General features: G+C 36.6%; 1 protein-coding gene across 1 annotated transcript in view; it reads left to right on the top strand.

Moving 5' to 3' along the window:
* Macc1 (MET transcriptional regulator MACC1) overlaps nucleotides 1-11,513 on the top strand; it is a 98,690-nt gene extending 87,177 nt beyond the window's left edge. The window contains exon 5 of the mRNA XM_048799690.1: nucleotides 7,233-11,513. Coding sequence (XP_048655647.1) covers nucleotides 7,233-7,271 — 39 coding nt within the window. The 3' untranslated portion in view covers nucleotides 7,272-11,513. The remainder of the gene's footprint in view (nucleotides 1-7,232) is intronic.
* Nucleotides 11,514-19,960: the final 8,447 nt, after the last annotated feature.

The raw sequence follows: 19,960 nt of genomic DNA, 5'->3' as shown, positions 1-19,960 counted from the left end.
AGCACTTATTAAGGGTTCAATAAAAGTTTTCTAATGAATGATGAGTGAACAATCCCCTTCAATATGATAAAAATTTTTGCAAAAGAATTTCTTTGTTGTTTTGCTTTTTACTGGCAAGATTGTTAAAAAAATTGTGACACTCTAAGTTGGTATATTATATTTCCTTATTAAACTATGCCTTCAATAACATATAAAGTTAACAATAGTTTTTTTTGGTGTATGTGTGTGTGTGTGTATTGCTCTAAATGTACAGATAGTTGTAAGCTGCTTCCCAATTTCTAAAATACTAAACATTGAAAAACAGTGCACCTTAGAAATGAAAGGGTGAATATGTACATATTTCTCTTTTCCTATCCTTTCTTGAAGACTTGGAGTGCACATGGGTGACATGATCATCTTTCTTTCACATTTCCAAGAGCTCCCAGGATCCATGGTTGATATCTTCATTCCTGCAGACTCCAAGAGAATGACTATTAGTTTATAATCTGAAGAGAAACAAAGGTCACCACACACTTGCTCCGCGCAATTTACAGGAAAGAGAATGCCGTCCCAGATCTTACACCTTTAAAAAAAAAAGAACTACAATTGAGAAAGAAAGAAAAACTTGGAAGTCCCCTCCTCGGAGATTTCATTCTTGGCAAGATTATTCTGTGATTGTTGTGATTTGCTTGAATGTTGTATTTTCCTGCACATGCACTTCCAGTAAAACCTCTCAAAACATAAACAGTGCTGACTTCACCTTACTTGTCCTTACACAGAATTTTCACTGTGAAATTGCCTTTTTCTGGTTGTGCTGTAGTCTTGCCACCCTTCATTCCCCCAGCTTCTTTAGGGCCTTGGCTGTTTATTTTGAGAATTAATATTGACATTTACTAGTAACAATAACATATTATGTGATATAAAATTACAACACATAAACTAAACTGCTTTAAAACTTTCGAGGTATATTAGTACATTATTTTATTTTATGTGGGCAGGGCAGCTATTATTAATTCTGTTTTGAAGATGAATAAATGGGATGCACACAGTGATTAAACACCTGCCCAAGGTCACACAGCTATTAAATACCAGCTGAGGAATCCGAAGTGAAGTATAACAAAGCTTTGACAAGACTCAGACAGATCCTCCTACTCTTCCTTATGCTCTTAGCTATTCCTTTCTGTGACTGATTATTACAGGAACCATCTAATTATACAGGACACATGTATCTGTCTGCCCCTTTTAATGCTAAATGTCTCATAACACACATTTTAGCAGACAATTCTGTCCTTTCCTTTTCCCTGTGACTCTGCTTCCCCTCCCCTTTTAGCAGCTGGCTCCTATTTTGTTATTTTATGTAGCTCCTAACTGCTTGAAGAGATATGCTAGGAAAATGTGGCATTGATGTTTCAATTACCATTTTTGTTGTGTAATTTCTCTTACTCATGTTTGAGATGTTAGATGCTGATCTCAAAACTCTCCTTCAATTCCTTTTCACACACTCTTTGTTTAAACTGCAATTTCATGATCCGTCTCTCAGAGGAGCCTTTTGGAGAAACCCAGCCTATAACTGAATAATGCTTGCTTGGGTACAAAGACCAGTGATTCACTTCTATGGTTCCCAGTGTTCTCCTACTGATCTGCTTCTCCTGTTTCCTGTAGTGGAGAATGGTATCATCCAGTTTCCAGACTCACAGAGATTTCATTCATAGCTCTCTGTACTCACTCCTCATATCCAAGTCATTATGGATGCTAGGCACTTCCTCCTAATAATCTCATGATACAGAACACCTCCTTTCATCTATATAACACCATCTATCTGCTGAGATGTATACAGTTATCTAACCTATTTCCTAATTTTTAATCTGTCCTGCCTTCAATGATTGTGTTATTCTTTGAACATCTCCATTAAAACTGTATTCAGTATTCCTCTTTGGTTCTGAGATAAAGACTCCTAATTTTCTTGCCTGTTTGTGGTTTGGCCCCAGCAGATGTCTTTGGAATTGCCCACCCCACTTCTACTTTGTTCTTCACAGTCCAGTCTCACTGATTTCTTTCAGTTCCTGAAACAGGCCTGCTCATTCCCAAGCACATGCTATTTTCTCTGCCTGGAGCAACCTTTATTCCTTCTACAGTGCTCTGTTGAATCACTACTTTTTTTTATATAGACTTCTGACTTCTCTGAAATCTCAGCTCCCCTCTTCATAGCAGAAAGCACTTTTCCCTTGCGGCACTTGCCCCTGTGGTAGGTTTGCAATTATTTGGCTAATTACTGGATCATTTATTGTATAGGAGAATATTGACAGTAGGTCTATAACTCATATAGGTTATAGACAGTAGGTCTATAACCTCTTTGGGAACACCTCTGGCTGATTTTCTTTTAACCCCAACCATACCTCCTTGCAAAGACTGACTACTGAAATTTGCCTACCTCTCAATCACTGATCTAGGAAAGCTTTTAGCAGAATGTACTTTATTTGTCTGGCCTGTTGTAAGCATATCTGTAATTCAAAGATTTATGAGGTGTGCTTGTGCTATTTATTGAATACAAGTTAATCATATTCCTAGAACTGACCTGTGAAATGATGTATAAACCAAAAGACCATAGCACTCAGAGGCCTGCCTATGCTAACTCTAGCCATGCAATGTGAGGACTATTCAATCCAGAACCAAAACACTTTATAGTATCACAAACGGGGTTATAATTGATGGATTTAAGTCTGCCAGACAGTGTTGTGGCATGTGCTGTTGAAGTTCCTTTCTTAAGAGTGTTGCTTATCATTTGTAATGTGTGATGCTGATAATATTTATATTTTGTATGAATCTTACTGAAAACTCAGCGTTTCTTTATTATAAAGTGGACTATCTCAATTTCCTTTTCATTGCCTCATGAGCTCCATAAAAGCAGGACTGTTCTGATCTCACAGTTATTTTCTTATTTTTCTGGCCCAGCATTTAGCACATAGTAGATGTTTAATATCTCTGTGTTCGAGATAACTATCTCACTCAGTTCTTCCTTCTTTCTTGCACACATGGGGAAACTATCCAGTATTCCCTGCAATTAAATTGGAGCCCTGATGTTGGATGTGAGGTGTCCCCCAAAAGCTCATGTGTGACACAATGCAAGAAGGTTTAGAGGAGAAATGATTGTGTTATGAAAGCCTTAGCCCAATCAGTGAATTAATCAATTACCACTCAATTAATCCCAGTGATGGGATTAATTGAGTGGTAATTGAAAGTAGGTGGGGTGTGTCTGGAGTAAGTGGTGCTTTGGGGGTGCTGCTTGGAGTAAATATTTGTATTTGGCAAGTGGAGATTTCTCTCTCTGCTTCCTGATTATCATGTGAGCTGCTTCCTTCTGCTACATTCTTTCCCCATGGTGTCCTGCCTCACCTTGAGCCCTGAGGAATGGAGCCTGCTGTCTATGGACTGAGACCTCTGAAACTGTGAGCCCCCAAATAAACTTTTCCTCCTCTATAGTTGTTCTGGTCAGGTCTTTTAGTCGCAGACACCAAAAACCTGACTAAATTTGTGCTTAATTTTGACTAGTCAATTTTGAGAGGAAATTAACATTCTTAACTTCAGGGTACAGGCATTTAAGATTAAATGTAAAATTTCAACATTATTTTTCCACACCCACTTCTTAGCAAATACTGAAACTTGGATTGAGATAGCTACATAGAATGATGGCAGACCTTCTGTCATTTCTGGATTCCTGATTGATATGTAGAGCACAATCTTTCTCCTATCCACGTTGAGAAGATAGTCCAAAGTAGAAACACTAATGGATTTGTGAGCCTCTTGCTATTTTTGAGATTCAATTGTTACCTAGTCTAACAGCCTGTGCTGTCTAATACATGAATGGGTATTGGGCAGACAAAACTATGTATAGAAACCTTTCAGAGAACACACACCTTCTTCTTTTCTTTCCCTGATTCTTCCACTCTTTTTGTTTCTTCTCAAAATACAAATTAGTAAATGAGTAGAAGAGAGGCGGACATGGTATAAGGAAAATGGAGTCAGTTAGCCCCCCTCACCTGGAAGGAGGGGAGGGAATGTCTAAAATATTTTCTGTAGATCAAGAAAAACAGCACATGCACAATCTTAAGTAAACTGTGATATCATGCTTGGCATGCTGCCAGCTTTGTTTTAATTTACTATATAAATTGACCCAGAATTTTTTCTGCACAGATTGCCCACCCCTCAAATAAAAGCATGTCAGATGTCCTTATGGGCCTGCATATCTTCTTCTGGCTGCCCGAATCTCAGGTCAACCTGTCTGGAATAAAGCAGTTGCACTACATGTGGTATATTAACTGGCAGTACAGAAGCAGCTGACTCAACATTAGCTAAATTGACTCAATGAGGTAAACTCATATCATAATTTATTGAGCAGAGCATCTTATGTTCCAGGCCCTCTGATGGGTATTTGAGTTTCAGTCAGGAAGAATGGCTGGTTCTTGCTCACATATCCAACTGAGAGTAGTAGAAAAAGGACTATTAACAAAGAAATATGGCAGAAAGAAGTATCACTTCTGACTCATAAAAGAGGCTTAAAAATAACTTCACAGATGGGATGTCATTCAAACTAGATTTTTGAATGTATGAAGAACTCCATCAAACACAAGAGAGAAAAGGGACCATTTTGGACAATTTCCAATGGCAGGAATGTTCATGGTGCCTTTGGATAGAGAGTTTAATAGATTTGGATTGGTGACTGGGTTGAGGATTGGGAAGAGAGCGTAGGAGGTCAAATTTCCTTTTCCCATTTTCCAACTCCAATTCTTGTCATCACTTTTATACATTTTCATTCAGCATGAAAGAAAACTACAAGGTTTTCAAATGGTTCCTGATAACATCACGATAGCTGTGCATGGAAATTGTTGACAGGATAAAAACATTTATCGAAGAATAAAAGGAAGGAAAAAAGAACCAACCAACTCTACCACCTATCTTATATTCAGAGTGTTCTCTTTTTTTCTAACTTTTTAGTCCAGTGATTCACACGGGGACTCTGCACCGCTCTTTTCTCAACCGTATACCTGTTTAGCTAGCCTCTCCCATGTTTCCATTCCAAGCTCTCTCTTCTATCCACATCTTTGTTCTTTTGGTGTTGATGTTCTTCTTTGTGTTCAACCACATCTTATTTTGTAATTCTTAAAAATTTGGTGTGCATCATCATCATCTCAACAATTTAGTAAAAATGATCATTCTAAGGCCTCTACCCAAGAATTCAGATTCTTTAGATTTGTGTGAGGCCTAGATATTAGCATTTTAAATAGCACTTCATATGTTCTGGTTTATGTAATTCTTAGACCACACTTTGATAACCACTGATGTATATAGTGGCTGTAAAAGATTTAAAAATATGGGCCTTTGTTCATCTATATCAATGGTTCTCCATCTCTGGGTATATATCTGAACTATGTGGGAAATTTTGAAAAGCATTATACATAGCCCATACCATAGAACACTTGTGTCTGATTAGCTGGATAGAGAAGAATATATATAAATTTGTATTCTACATGTTATGGCACACTCCTTACATTAATACTTAGAAGGCCTCCTACTTACTGTGGCCTTTGCAAGACATTGATAAGCAGGCTCTATTTAGCCCATAATTCCTCAACTGAGAACCTTGATGTAGAGAATTCTAGAGTAAGTACAAATTTCTTAAAATTTAAAACATGATGGGCAGAGCTTCTTGGTAAGATATTTATGGAATGCATTTGGCTTCCTCTGCTTTTCATTTCAACCCTTTCCCTTCTCATGCCAAGCTGCCATTGCAATAAGCAGGCAGGTAAGAACTGAAGACTGAGCCTTTGACTCTCAGAACTCTGACAGGTGGAACTGCTGCAAGATTAACTGCACTCCGAGGATTGGAAAAAAGGCAGCAACCAGAGGAAGAGAATCCGTGATGAATAGCCAAATGTTGTGGATCTTTCAAGTGATTCTGCTTTGGCAGGGTAGTGGTGGTGGTGATAGGAGGAGGACTTAATGAGAGTAAAAGTAAAAAGGTCAAGAAGCCCACCTGAGTGTGCTTTTTTATTTTTATGTTTTTAACTTATTCCTGAGTGAAGAAATAACTGGAAAGTAGGTTGAGTTTTCTATCCCAGAGGATCAGAGGTATTTAGGCACGAGGGAACAGAAAGACTTTCTGCCACTAGGGAGGACAAAGTGGCAGCTGCTACACTGTCAGGCCACATCATCAGAGGCCACCCTTCATGGAACTGCTGCCCTTTAGTGTTCCTCAATAGTGAATTTTAGCTGAAATGAGAGGAAGCCAGAAAACTGCAGCTCAAATAAAGGAGTCAACAAAAAGGGAGAGAAAGAACTTATAGGACCATGAAACAAGGCTCTTGACATGGCACATATGCTAAACATTTGAATACATAAATGATAAATAGTATTTAATAATGTTCAAGCATAGCTTGAAATGACTTTATGGAATAACATAACATCACTGATATGATTTGGATATGAGGTATCCTCCAAAAATTTCTGTGATAATGCATGAATGATGAAATCATTAGATTATGAAGGCTCTCACCCAACCAGTCTATCCTAGTTTGAATGGACTGAGTGGTAACTGTAGGCAGGTGGGGTATGACTGGAGGAGGTGGGTCACTGGAAACATGCAGGATTCGCCTTCTCTGCAGCCCCTTCCCCTTCCTTTCTCTGCTTCCTAGCCATCATGAATGCAGTAGAGCTCCTTTCCCATGCTCTTCCACCATGATGTCCTACCCCACCTTGGACCCAGAGCAATGGACTTCACTGACCATGGACTGAAACTCTGAAACTGTGAACCAAAACAGACTTTTCTTTCTTTAAGTTGTTCTTTACCACAAAAATGCAAAGCTGACTAACAACCATCTTCCAAGTTTGTTGTTTACTGAATTAGTAACATAGGAAAAAAAATATGGAGGAAAATCACAAATAAAAATATGCAAGAATGGAAAATTAGAGAAAATAATTAAATAACATTAAAGAGAGATTCGAGACTTCCAGAAAGGTGGGTGGGGTGGGGAAGATTAGGTTAAGATATTAATTAAATAAATAAAAGAGAAAAACTTCCCTGAATTTGAGAAAGCCCAATAAACTGATATTTAAAGTTCAATCAGGGTTTATAAGGAACACACACGTAAGAAGGTAAAAATCCCAAATTTCAGACATAAGTATAAAATATTTAAAGTTTTGTGTAGAAACTTTAATTATTTTAAAGTTTTTTTTGTTTGTTTTTTCTTTTTGTATAGCCTCTTCCTTGCTCTCTGCCTTCCATCAGCATGAGGTGAACAGATCTCCTCTACCAGATGCTCTCACCATGATGTGCTGCCTCATCAGACACCTAAAGCAATAGAGCCAACCGACCATGGACTGAAAACTCTGGCAACATGAGCCAAAATCAGTTTGTTGTTCTTATAAGTTGATTTCTCAGGTATTTTCTGACAGAAACCTCACTAACACTTGGGGAGCTTTAGAATTATTGATGCGAGGCTTCACTGTAGATGAATTAAATTAGAGTCTTCTGGGTGTCAGAACAATAATTGGGGTTTTTAAACTACCTAATCATTTCTAATTTCTAACATTGTACTTTCACCTATAGACTCCTGGGAGGAAAAGGAAGGTAACTCTCAAATCCTGTGTTATTTATTTACACATTTTAAGAAAATATGTCACTATTTAATCTGAGGAAATGGAAAAGTTATTTCTCTGGAGATCAGATAAATTAGAATTATCAAGATGGTGAAAAACTAAAAAACTAAAAAAGATAGAGGAAACAGGTAAGCAAGGAGCCATACAGCATCCGGTTACGTATGACTGGATGATAACAGAAATTGGAAATGAAATCCAGACCTAAATAAAGGTTCTGAAAATAGAGGAGATGAATTGCGTGAGGAAATTCAAATATTAATTTGGAATTGAAAAGGTGAAATTTTTTCATTAAAATTTAAAAGTTGAATTTGGTTTGTAGGGAGAAAGAAGAAGAGTATTCCTTAGAATTCTCCTAGGGATAAAGAAAAGAAGTAGAAGAAAGGGGGGAGCGGAGACACTTACAGTATTCTAAAGTTTCATATCCTAGGAGGGACGTCACTAGGGAAAAGAGAATTTTGATGGAGAACACTGTCATCTTATTTTCATATAGAGGTAGGTGTTTTTGTTGTTGTTGTTGTTGTTTTCTTTTTAAACAAGCATCAAGGAAGGTGTCTTAGTCAGTTTTTTTGTTGCTGGGAGCAAAGACCTGACAAGAATGATTGTAGAGAAGGACAATTTGACTTGGGGAGTCATGGTTTCAAAGGTCTCAATCCATAGATAGCCAACCCCTTTCCTCAGAGCCTGGGATGAGCAGAATATCATTGCAGAAGAGTGTGGTGAAGGAAAGCAGCAGGGAACACGGCATTAGAATGGAGAGAGGGAGAGGAAAGAGATTGAGACGGAAAGAGAGATAGAGGGCACTATCCCCTCACCAGACAAAATATATACCCCAAAGTCACTCCCAATTATCTACCTCCTCCAGGCACACCCTACCTGCCTTCGGTTACCACCCAGTTAATTCCTACCAGGGGATTAATTCACCAATTGGATTAATGATCCCCTAACACAACTATTTCACTTCTAAATCTTGCATTATCTTGCACACACGTGAGCTTTTGGGGGACATCTCACATCCAAATCATAACAAAAGAAAAGGTGATCATGATAGGCATGGGAAATAAGATGTAACTGCTAATATAGGAAATAAAATGCAATTTGTCCCAAAGAGCAAAATAAATCAAAGGACATTTGCAGTCCTTTAATTTGCTTTCTAGCTTCTTAGTACACATAATACATCTAAAAGGTTATCTTTCTACCTGAGCATGAGGACACATCCTCTAGTCTATTGATAATGTATTTCCAGATATTTTTCCTCTTACACACTAGCCCCCTCATTGCTCAGTGTCAGAGAACATGTCATTCTCCCTGTGTGGTGACATCTCAGTCCTCATAGAGTAAAAATTCCCTTGCCTTTTCTGATTTGTGTTTACATCAGAATGGTAGGGCAAGTTCTTGTACACATCTCATATGCTGTGGCAGAAAAGCCCCAGGGGCAAAGGTGAGCAACTTAATAATAGTGCAGCTGAGGAGAAATTTATAAAGTTACACTTCCTGGAATTCAGTCATCTAGAAACCACTGGAATAAAACATTGAGTTGAGGGATTTTGATGTGACAAACAAGAGATATCTGATAACAGTCCACATGATTTACACCTTTATTACCTGTTCATGACTTCCATTAAGTGCAGACTGAGTCTTCAAGTTGGTGGCTGCTGTAATCTCTATAAAAGAATTAACTTGCAAGAGTTAGTTAAATAGCTACAGATCTTTCTACTGCACTTAGTCCCAATGTTACAATTATATCCATTATATCCCTGTATTGTACTTTCAAGTACTTTAACAGGTCCAGGTTCTTTGCCTGGAGCGTGGCCAGACTGATACTGCTAAAAGTTGAAGCCCTCAGCTGCTTTATTCTTCTTGAGTGATAGATGTCATAATCAGCCATTTATAGTTATCATTGCTCATGGAAACATAAAGTAACTTAAAGGAAGCTTTCTAGATTTGTAGATGTCCTCAATCATATCCCTATTGTATATCTGGAAACTCCTTAGTATTTCAGAGTGGTAACTTTTATTTTCAGCCTGGCTATTCACCAGTGTAGGTTTAGGTTCAATGCAGTACTTAGTCTCTTCCCTGGTAGAAGCATCTTCCATGGGTACAAGGATTTCTACCCCATAAAGCCCAATATTTCAGAGATGGGAAGCAAAATGTCTGCAAGTGCTGCACTGGCAATGATGCTGAGAAGGGTCAGTCCTTCTTGCACCCCTTGTTTCCTGGGCCCATGTACCTCACTGTTAGACACACAGTGTCAGGCACTGGTATCAAGCCAGTGCATACATCCCATGCTAGAAGACATCTTCCCTCTGGGTCTCAACTTTGCTGCTGATGGCTTATTGGATATTTAGTAAGCTTTTCATCCCTTAAATAGGCATATGCCACTGGATGATGCCACAAGTAGGAGGACCTTTGGTCATGTGACCAGTGTTTCAACTTTATCACGACATGTGTCTCTTGGAGTGAGGCAATGTAATGTGGTATCTCAAACTAATAAATTAAGCATTTTGTAAGCCACACGTGTTGGTGCTGTTAGAGCCACTAGAAGTGGGAAGGAAAAGCTATCTCCAGAACAGGTGCCTCTTCATTAAGGATGAATTACTGTCCCCTCTAGGAATGCCATAGTTCAATAATACTTCATACTTGGTGTCAAAATAAACTTTTGTGACAGACCTCTAAATTCCCATAAATAAGTTTAGTACATAGCGACTAAATCATCATCAAAGTTTCTGGACCTCATCAACGACATGGCCATAAAAGACTGATTACTGGGGCATTTCCATGCTGTTCAGTGTTGAATACATTCATCATAGAGCAATTTGACAGTTGCAAAAATAGCAGAATCAAGTTCTGCAAATCCAGTTGATGTTTGTATGTTCCTTTTTGCTACTCGAGCGCCACAATCTCATCAGAGACATTAAATGAGGGAAGCAATAATTGCTTCATTAACTGCAGCTGCTGATGTTGAGTCACCTACAATTATATAATTATATACATACACACATATCCATTTTTACTGGATAAATGTTTACTTAATATTTATTTGATCAAACTTTATTAAGAGTTCACTGTGTGGAAACAGACACAGGCTCATGTGCAGGCATGGCAATGTATCAGAGAGATAGAATCCTAGTCTCTAGAAGAGAAGACCTAATCATGAAAGAAAGAGCTTAATGCATGGATTGGATGGTGGCTTGTCTTGTAGATCATTTTGTCCTATAGGTGGGTGCAGTGCTTAAAAATAACTCAGTCTGCAAGTAGAAGAATAACCTTGACCTTGATGAAAAACTCATTGCTCTGCAAACTCTGTTGCTACCCAAAGCAACATATATCTTTCAAAGATTTCTCAAATGAGAATATATATTCATCCATATTGACAATAAAATAGGCACAAAAATATGGAAGAGGATAAGAGAAGGCTGTTGGATGTTGGACCACCTAGACTAGTCTTCTAATTTTCTTATTTTCCATTTAATTTTCTTCTTGTAGTTTCCAACAACATTTCCTGAATTTTATGTGCCTACCACTCACCTTCTGCTGACTTTTCATTTCTATTGGCATATTTTTTTAGTTCCCAAGAATTCTTATTTGTCTATTTCATTTATGTTAAAACAATTTAAGCAATATCTTCTCTTATCTCTGCATATATTAATGATATCAATGTTTCTTTATCCCGAATAATCTCTATTTCTTCTAGTTGGAGTTTTCTACCTTTTTGATTGTATATATCACTATAATCCATATTAAAGTTATGTCTCTCAAACATCAGTTAAAATTTGGCATTCTTCTTACAAATAAAAGTAGGAGACAGCTGTGTGTGGTGGCACATGGCTGTAATCCTAGCAACTCAGGAGGATCACAAGTTCAAAACCAGCCTCAGGAATTTAGCAAGGCCCTACGCAACTTAAAGAGACCATCTCTCTAAATTAAAAATAAAAAAGGGCTGTGATTGTGTCTTTGTGGTTAAGTACCCTGGTTCACTCCCCAGTATTAAAAAAAAAAGTAGTAAACAAAAAATTGATTACAATCTCTGTGAAATTTGGTTTCTCTCAAGGTTTATTTGAGTGAGTCATTCTTGAGGAACCCCTAAGCCCTAAGGCTAACATCTTCAGACAGTGGGATTGCTTGGAATTGTGAGTTCCAGAATTGTGGATTCCCTGAAGGAGAGGGGATGGTTGTGCATTCAGTATTTGGAATATCAGTGGTCACCTAATCTTCTAATTTCAGTAATCTCCAAAATTATCCCAAATCCCCAATACAGGGACATTTTTCACCTGTGCCAGAGACCAAACCTCCAGACTTTTGGGGCTGAAGGACAATTCCCCAGATGCATGTTGTAAGAAAGGGATCCAGCTTCTTTGTGTTCACTATCCCAAGAGCCTTTACTTACTTTCACCCTTGTGGTACCCCTATATTTTTTTAAATACAAATTGTGCTGCATTGTTGCCTTCCCTATTGCCAACTTTAATTTTGGCCTTCTTGGGTTTTCAAAACCAGTTAAATTTGTGTGAATTAGGATGACACAAGTCCCACTTGGAGAATGCAGAATAAAGAGCTGGGTTTTATCTCCCAGTGGACTTCATCCCAGTTTCTGTCATATGCATTGGCCATGGGCACCACAGCCTCATCTGCTCTTTATCACATTCTTGTGATTTTTTGCATTTTTTATGACATCTCTTTGTGATAACTTACATGTGTCTCTCCACCCCTGATGGAAGCTATATTATACATATTTATTTGATCTGCCATCATAAGTCAGAAATGATATTTAGAAAAGTTTAAAAGCCAGATAAATGCAATATTCTAAAATCATTTTCACAACAGATCTGCTTAGAAATTTGTACTCTATTTCTGGGACTAAATGGAATTATCTGGTCATAATTCTTAAGACATATCATGTAGCAATTGAGATCAAAATATTGCTGCATAAGTAACCCTGAAGAGCATGCCATTTGCAGACAGCAAATTCGAAACCACATACTTGGTTTGAATTGGATAATATTCAAGCTTAGATGTCAGTGAGGATAAGTTTGATATTTAAAACTAATTAAGGAGTTGTGCAAATTTCACATAAATATATTACTCAGCACATCCTGCAAAGTTCAGTAATTATAGAACATTATTCATCTCACTTAGTGACCTCTCATTCTGGGGTGAAAACAGAGATTTCTTTATTTTCAATGATGGAAGCCAGGAACTATTTCATCTTAAGCTAAGTGTTTTTACACTCTAGATTTTCTAATGGGTTGGAAATTAGTAAATCACATGGCACTCTACATTTTCCTTTTGCTAGGGAGGTATAGGTAGGAATACATAACATAACTTGATTCTGTAGTAATCAGAGGGTCGAAATATTTGCTAGACAGAAGAGCTTTATAAAACACATTTCTTTTCTCTCTTTTTTCCTGAGGATTAGAAGTGCTTTGGGGACCAATCCCTCTACCCACAGCTTCTATGTGACATTACCTATTCCTGACTCTACAGTGGTCAGATCCCTCACACACACACACAGAAAGTTGACTTCCTGCTAGAGTAGCTGATCCAAGCACCACAATTCAGGGAAAACTTGCTCATCTGTGTTCCATGATCTCTATAGGTCTTACCTAAGTGCAATATCCCCAGCCAAATAAAATTTATCAAAGTATGACTTAGATTTGCATCACTTTCTTCTTAAAGCCTTCTGCAGTTTCTTGTCACCTATCCATTAAGCTCTATTTCCATTAACTTAGCTTCTGTAGCTCTCAGGATTTGCCTTTAGTATACCTTTACCATTTATAATCTATATTTCCACCAAGTCATATAGCTTACTATTCTCTAAACATGTTGTAAAATTCCATTGATTTGTATTTACTAAGCTTGTCATTTGGAGATTCCTTCTCTCCCCTTCCCATTTATAGCCAATAAGTATTATTCAGCAATTAAGTCCTCAATAAAAGGCCACTAACTTGAACCTGTTGTTTTTCGTTACAAATTTCACATTACATTTGACCTCTGTGATATATACTGTTTAAATTTCCCATATTCATTTGTTGCCTTAGGCAAATACTTTCTTTTAAAACTATCTTTGGTCCTGAGTCAGGAGCCTGGCAAATAGTAGATATGAGATTAAAGTAGATGTAAGTATAAAGTAAAGAATAATTCTTTCTGAAATGAGTGACATACTGAGTGAGCCTTTCTTTTTTGGCAGGAAAATTTGTTTTTGTTTTTGTTACTAGGGATTGAGTCCAGGGATGTTCTACTACTGAGCTACATCTCCAGCCCTTTTATTTTTTGTTTTGAGACAGGGTCTCACTAAGTTACTTAGGGCCTTGCTAATGGCTGGTCTCAATCTTGGGATCCTCCTGTCTTAGCCTGTAATGGATTCTGATGGACAGAGTAAATATTTGTTTGATGAAGAAAACTTGGTTTCTTTTACAGTGGGCATCTGCATTGTTTCTTTATAATGAATATGAGATCTTTTGTTGTTTATTGGTTGGCCTTTCTTGGTACCCCAATTGTCCTGTCCATTGCAAATGAAAGGCCAATTTTTGTGAGTATTCCATGTGCAATAAAACAATACAGAATCTCTCTTCGTTGGAAACAAGTCTACTGAGCAAATATTTTAGAAAGAATTCTTTTTTATTTTTTGGTTCTGGGGATCAAACCCAAGGCCTTGTGCATGCACTGTACCACTGAGCTACATCCCTACCCCTTCCAAAAATATTTTATTGAAGAGGTACTATGTGCATGGCAGTATTGGGGGTAAGACATGTGGTGTCATTTATACCTTCTTGGAATCTACTTTCTAGCTGGGAGTTAGGCAAACCAATAAGCAAACAAACAGATAATGTTACATCAGGTTACATGCTAAAAAGAATTGTAAAGAAGAATTACAGAAGGTGTTCAGTGAAGGCTTTTCTGAAGCGATAGTAAAGAATAAGTCTGAATTCAATGAGAGCAAATTATGTGATAATGTGGGCAGATATTATCACATAATATCCATGCAGTGTGAACAACCAGAACAATGACAAACGGGTATGAGTAAGCTTGGAATATAAGGCTGGAAGTGATTAATCAAGGCGGAGATGAGAGTAGTCAGAGACAGAAATGTGAGATCAGGGAGCGCTTGTAAACAAATTTGGATTTTACTTTGAATGAGATGGAAGCCAATATGTATGTGGTGTGGTGTAATTACAGGAACAGCGTGGTAGAAAATAAGCTGGAAGGTTATTTCCGTCCTCTAGATGAAATATAATGAGGTCTTGGGTTAGAGAGAAGACATTGAAGGTGATCAGAAGTTTCTAAATTCAAGAGGCATCTACAAGGTAGGGATAAGCAGACTCACTCTGCCTGGTTATGTGTATGAAGGACCTAGAAAACTGAAATATGACTCAGAGATTTTGGACTGGAACAGCTTAGGAAATGGAGTTACCATTTAATAAACTAGAGAAAACTGGGGAAAGAGCCAGGTGCTGATGAAAAATCTGGTTATCAAAACTTTTTTTTTCAATAACTGATATAAAGATTTTTCACTTTGTCTTTGATATGGCAAGTTTAATAATGATGGATATGGATGTAGATCTGTTTTCATTTACCCTGCTCAGATTGTCCTGTCCATTGCAAATGAATACTTATTTTTCTTCAATTCTGAAAGTTTTTGTCATTATGTCTTATTTCTTAAAGATAGTCCTCCATTTTATTTTCTCTTTTAAAATTCCAGTTGAATATTTCGGGCTTCCTATTCTATTCTCATGGCTCCTAAACATTTTACATCCTTGACCTGCTTTCTGTGATTTCAACTACTTCATTTTTTGCTCTACAATTTTTTTCCAGTTAGACCTAATTAGCTGTTTTTTAGAAGTTCAATTATTTTTAAAAATCGCCTTGTTTTTCCTCCCACTTTGTATCTTTTTCATTATGCTTTTCAACTTTCCCCCTTATACTCTAATTTATTTAACTTAGTAATTAAAATTTTTTTAATATTCTTATATGATCTTCAGTTCTTTTAGTGCTAATCTTCCCATATTCCCACTTGACTCTGATTATAACAACTATTTTCTTCTACCCACTCCTTCTCATCCTCTTCCTTTCCCTTTTAATTTCTCCTTCCTCTCCTTTCTGTGCTCCATTCTTTCTCTTCCTCTTTGTGATTGTGAACTATCTTCAGTAGGAAAATTTTCCCTATGTTCTTGTGTCTTAAGCCATGGAATTATGACCACACAGCATTTTTTGCCAGGGCGAAAAAGAGGAGTGAAATTTCTGAATCCTAGAACTGATGTTTATGCTTTTCTTTCAACTTAAGCTTTATCATTCATATAAGCAATTCTACCAATGTATGTGGTACAGGCTTAGAGTCTTGATTTATCTAGTATGATTTTACCCATTCAACTATTGCATTGAGCAGAAGGAAAGATTTTCATTCCCTTTTGGACCCAAAGTCAAAGTTTTTCACAGAAGATACAATAAGGAGGAAATGCACTCACATAAGGGGAAAGGTACCCTCATACATTGCTGGTGACACTGAAAATTGATGAAACCACTCTGGAAAGCAGTATGGAGATTCCTTAGAAAACTTGGAATGGAACTACCATCTGACCCAGTTATCCCATGCAGTGGTATATACCCAAAGGACTAAAAATCAACATATACTGACAGAGCCATATCAATGTTTATAACAGCTCAATTCACAATAGCTAAGCTGTGGAACCAAATCAGGTGCCCTTAGACAGATGAATGGATAAAGAACATGTGGTAGGTATAGACACACAATGGAATATCATTCAAACATAAAGAAAAACTAAATTATGTTTTTTTGCCAATAAATGAATGGAACTGGAGACTAAGTGAAATAAGCTAAGTGAAATAAGCTAATATCACAAAAAAACAAATGCCCAATATTCTTTCTGATATGTGGGTGCTGATGCACAATAGAGAAGTGAGGGAATAGAACATTGGATTAGACAAAGAGGAATGAAGGGAAGGGAGGTGGGATGGGAATAGGAAAGACAGAATCAATCAGACGTAACTTTCCTATGTTCATAGATGAATACACAACCAGTGAAACTCCACATCATGTACAAACCACAAAAATGGGAAGTTATACTCCATTTATGTATGATATGTCAAAATACATTCTATTGTCATGTGTATTTAAAATGAAAACTTTGTAAAAAGGATACAATGAGGTTTCTAGTACCACATCTCAGCTGAGTTTTTCATCTCACATTGATAGCATGACAACCCTAACCACAGCCTCTATAACCTTTGCCCCTTTATAACCTCTATAACCTTTGAAGGGATACAGCAGTACCAGGTTCTACCATCTCTTTCACTGCAGTTTCCAATATACCCGAGAACACAAGTGAATCTTTTACTCTCTTTTTTTCCCAGTTTAGATATTCATGTAATTTTTGTTGTTGTTGGGAATTTCTAGTTGCATTTCTATTAAATCTTTAGTATAGAAGCAAACAAGGATTCATTCCCTGCCAGCTAAGTGCACTATTCTGCCAGAAATCAGGAATACTGTGAAGTACACACAGCAGACAGTACACTCAGAACACCTCCTCTTTTTTTTTCTTTCTGAAACTTCTAGAGATCTCCTTTTTTTGTACCTGATATATTTGAAAGTATAAGTTACTTCTAGAATTCTTAAATCAGTCCTTCGACTGTCTTTGTTGGTTGTCCCATCCTAGGAGTGATAATGCTCCCTTAAGGAGGAAAGAAAACCCAAAATTAAGCTTGGCTTTACACCAAAGGTCTGTAGAAGAAATGAGGCCAGAGAAAAACTCTATTTTGCTGTTATTAGCCCCATTCAACACAGAATCAGAAAAGAAAGAAAGAAAAAGATTTTTCTAAAGCCAAGAGTGTTTCTCAAAAATAGAAATCTTTATTTATAATTCAGATAACAGTAGGTTGTTGTTTTATAAACTTCACCTTCTTGTCTTTTGTATAATTGCTGAAATTTTAAAGGGAACTAGGTTCAATTTCCTTAGTTTCAGAAATTCTGGAAATTAAATAACTTTAAGTAGTTGTACAAATTGGGATTTGATTCCCAGATTTGATTCCAAACCCTACTCAAGAAATACTATTTAAATCATTAAATAATTTTATCTTTATTATTTATTCTATACAACCACATGGAATCATTTTAATAGATAAGATTTTCAGTGCTTTTTTTAAGGTATGAGAGTTAGGCTTTCCTAATCCCATGAGTTCATAAATATTCTTTCCTTGGTTGGACAGAAGAGACGGAGGCTCACTTTCCCAGCCCCTCACTGTAGGTTAGGCACTGTATAAAGAATATTTTGTTTAATCTTCATTACCACTAAAAATTAGAAGTTACTATTACTCAATTTTGGCAAAAGTTAGAAAATGAGATGTACAGAGATAAAGTACCCTTTCCATTGTCTAAAAATTAGTTAGCAGGTGAGCAGAGTTAGTACTTAGGCCTCATGTTAATTCAATGGTCTCATGAAGTATCTAAAACAAGAGAAATCCAAAATTCATTTATGAATTCTGACTACAGATTCCAAGACAATGCTGGGAGACATACTTAGAGGTGAAATTTAAATATCTTAACCTAAGTGTCATGGTTCATTTCCCTTAATTTTTAACTTCCAATGAATCATAGTACCTTTTGAAAATCCTTTTCATTTCCACAAACTCCTTCAGAAAGATAAAATTCATGAAGCCTCTTTTTTAGTATTCTAATTCTAAAATTAAAGTAAAAAATGAGTCTTTTTAAAATACACATTTATTTTGTCTCTATTTCAAAGAAAGAGTTTTAAAGGGCTAAATATATGTGACATTATAGCTACATGAATATTTGAATTGGTGTAATGTTTGTCTCAATATCTTGAGATACAATAGTAACAATAATAAGAATCTTCCATAAAATAACTACTATTTACCTTGCAATATCACGACAAGGCATTTTCCAGACACTGCATGTAGATTGTCTCAACAGATCCGTGATACATTTGACAATCTTCACTTTTCATATAAAGATCTGAAGGGAGAACATTCTCCAAATTAGTCAGCTGCCCAGTGGAGACAGCAGTGATTTGATTTGAGTACAAAGCTTACATTATTACAATTGCACTACATGTTTTTAAAGACCTTAATTGAAAACACTCCTCTTTTATATGGTTCAGCCTCTGAACTGAAAAGTAGTTATTCTTTTACTAAAGGTTTTGTGAACCTGAATAAAATATAGATGAAATATCAATTAATAATTAATACAAATGCACAGGGAAGAGAGGCGGTTACTTCCTGTACCTGTGTGCTGCCAGTGTAATATAATACTACTTGGCCCTTTGTATCTTGCGCCTTTATGGAGGAGAAAACATTCCTTTATTACTGGAAGCCATTACTGGAGAGTGTGTGATGTAATGTGTAAATAATAGCAAAACCATCCCTTGAAGGGACAGGACTTGACAGTGCTCATTCAGTGTTCATTCCTTTGCCTGATGCCTTTATTTCATTGATTCAATGTTTGCCACACACACTTTGAAAATCGTATATTCAAACAACTTGGTAAAGCAAAGGACTTTTGTTTTAAGCTGTTCCAACTTGTTCTATCTAAATTTTATTTTGTACCCTTTTCTTTTATCACTGTAAATGTAATAGATTAAAACAATAAGCTTATAATTTAGTGTGCATGCCTTATCTCAAATTGTGTATTTTGCAATATCCAAAGATAAAATGTCCTTACAGTTTTGTGTAAGACCCATTATCCACTATGGTTCTCTTTTCTTCTTGGCTTTTTATTCAGAGAGGTAATCTGATCAAGCTCAATTTAGAGGTTTTTTCCCCCCGAAATCCAATGGAAGTCACATACTCAAATGCCTAACAAAATTACTTAAAGGAGAATAAGGATACCTATTTTCCTGTTTTTAAAAATGATATAACTTAAATAATTAAGCCAGTACAAATACAACCAAATTTTTGTTTTCTGGTCAACATTAAAGTTTTGAACCTAGAAGCATCAGAAACATGGACAGGGAAAGAAATCAAGGCATACCTAACTCAGATGGAACGGAATTTTAGAGAAGACATGAGACAGCAAATCCAAGAATTGAAAGTATATTTTGAAAACCAACTAAACAAACAAATTCAAACTGCAAAGAACGAGCTTTACCAGGAGATAGAGATCTTAAAAAAAAACCAAACAGTGATTTTAGAAATGCAAGAAACCATAAACCAGATTAAAAATGCTAACGAGAATATTACAAATAGACTAGATCAAGTAGAAGTCAGAACATCAGATAATGAAGACAAAGTTTATCAACTTGAAAAGAATATAGTCAATACTGAAAAGATGCTTAAATCTCACGAGCAATCTATCCAAGAGATA

This window comes from Marmota marmota, unplaced genomic scaffold (assembly GCF_001458135.2).
Source record: "Marmota marmota marmota unplaced genomic scaffold, marMar, whole genome shotgun sequence".
In the NCBI taxonomy this organism is placed as follows: Eukaryota; Metazoa; Chordata; class Mammalia; order Rodentia; family Sciuridae; genus Marmota; species Marmota marmota.
The sequence above is the reverse complement of the archived record's forward strand: the minus strand, read 5'-3'. Positions and strand labels throughout refer to the sequence as shown.